The 2,058-nt window shown below is 39.9% G+C and overlaps 1 protein-coding gene across 1 annotated transcript; it reads left to right on the forward strand.

Moving 5' to 3' along the window:
* The first annotated feature begins 1,147 nt into the window (after nt 1-1,147).
* LOC112786332 (uncharacterized mitochondrial protein AtMg00810-like) lies at nt 1,148-1,576 on the forward strand. Its single transcript, XM_025829721.1, has one exon. It carries the CDS (start codon nt 1,148-1,150, stop codon nt 1,574-1,576), a length of 429 nt encoding a protein of 142 aa, XP_025685506.1.
* Nucleotides 1,577-2,058: the final 482 nt, after the last annotated feature.

The raw sequence follows: 2,058 nt of genomic DNA on the forward strand, positions 1-2,058 counted from the left end.
TCTTGTTTTATTTTTGTAGAAATTGCACCAACCGGAGAAGATGAGGATGAGTCTGGTGTGGATTCAGATTAAACATGGTGGCTGTTTGGTTTTTATTTGTTTTAAAGTGAATGTTTTGGTTTAAACTGTGTTTATTTTTGTTGTTTTGCTAGACATTTTTAATTGTCTTTGTTTTATGTTTAATTAAGTTGAATTTGTATTGGATTTGGATGTGATATACTCTTGTTATTCTAGTTTATTGAAGGTTTTAAATTTTATTTTATGGCATTTTAAATTCTGATAATTAGGTGTAAAAAAACTGAAAAAACCGACCAAACTAAACCGCTGTTGGTTCGGTTCAGTTCGGTTCGGTTGCTCAAACAGCAGCTAACCGAATGGTTGGCCTCTTTGTAGAACCGATCAAATCGGTTCGGTTGGTTTTCGGTCCAAAACCAAACCGAATCGAGCCGATTACACCCCTAGAATGCATCCTATGGTTACTAGAAATCAGGCTGGAATTTGTAAGCCGAAACTGTTCACTACACTGGTTTCGGATAATGTTTTAGACCTCACACAAGTTGAACCTTCTTCAGTGGTACAAGCACTAACCTCTCCGCATTAGAAAGCCGCAATGGATGAGGAGTATGCAGCACTTTTGAAGTGCAAGACATGGAACTTGGTTGAAGAGTCACCAACAGTTGAACCAATTGGATGTCGTTGGGTATTTCGCATCAAAAGACAGCTAGACGGAACAATTCAGAAGTACAAAGTGAGGTTGGTCGCAAAGGAATTTCATCAGCGAGAAGGTTTGGACTATGATCAAGTCTTTAGTCTGGTTGCCAAGCCTACAACAGTATGCACATTGCTGTCTATTGTTGTTTCAAAAGGATGGAGAGTGAGGCAGTTTGATTTCAACAACGCATTTTTCAATGGGAATTTACATGAGAAAGTGTACATGGTGCAACCTGAGGGTTAAGCACTTGGTTCTGGCCTTGTGTGAAAATTGGAGAAGGCCTTATATGGCTTAAAACAGGCTCCAAGAGTCTGGTTTTTGAAGCTAAGCAGCACACTTAGAGGCTTTGGTTTTGCAAGTACAACCTCAGATCCTTGTCTCTTTGTTCGACACAGTAAAGCTTCAACAATCTATTTTCTAGTATATGTCGATAACATGCTGATGACTGGCACTAATAAAACTGAAGTTGATGGTCTGATCCAACAATTAAATAAAGTGTTCACTCTAAAGGACTTGGGGGAAATGAATTTTTTTCTTGGAATTGAAGTTAAAAGACCTAAAGCTGGTACTCTAGTGCTGAAACAGTCTAAATATGTCAAGGATCTGTTGAAGAGAGCTGAAATGTTAGAGGCTAGACCCGTTACCACACCAATGGCTAGTACCTTAAAGCTTGATACAATAGGTACAACATTTGATAAGCCTTTTTTGTACAGATCCATAGTGGGTAGGCTGCAATACGCCACCATCACTAGGCCTGATATTGCCTTCTCTGTGAACAAAAGTGTCCCAATTTATGCATGCTCCCCTGGAACAGCACTGGAAGGCAGTAAAGAGAATCCTTCGCTACCTGGCTGGGACAATTGATTTTGGGCTTGAAATTCACAGAAGCAGTAACTTCAGAATCTTAGCATTTTGTAACTCAAATTGGGCAGCAGATACTGTGGATAGACGGTCAACAACAGGGTATTGCATATTCTTTGGGGGTGAATCTCATAAATTGATCAAGTATAAAGCAAACGGCTATAGCCAGATCAAGCGCCGAACCTGAGTTTAGATTCCTGGCTAATGCCATGACAGACACTATGTGGCTGCAGAAACTCCTCCATGAAATGCACATACAGACTGGACTTCCTCCAACATTGTTTTGTGACAATTAAAGCACAGTGCTCATGAGACAGAATCCAATTCTGCACAGTCGATCCAAACATTTTGAAATTGATCTCCACTTTGTTTGACATAGAGTTGAGGACAAGCAGGCATATGTAGTCCATATTCCATCTCAAGATCAAATTGCAGATGTTCTTACCAAGCCAGTGAGTCATGATGCCTTCTTGAAGATTAGATGC

Source organism: Arachis hypogaea, chromosome 20, assembly GCF_003086295.3.
Source record: "Arachis hypogaea cultivar Tifrunner chromosome 20, arahy.Tifrunner.gnm2.J5K5, whole genome shotgun sequence".
Taxonomy (NCBI): domain Eukaryota; kingdom Viridiplantae; phylum Streptophyta; class Magnoliopsida; order Fabales; family Fabaceae; genus Arachis; species Arachis hypogaea.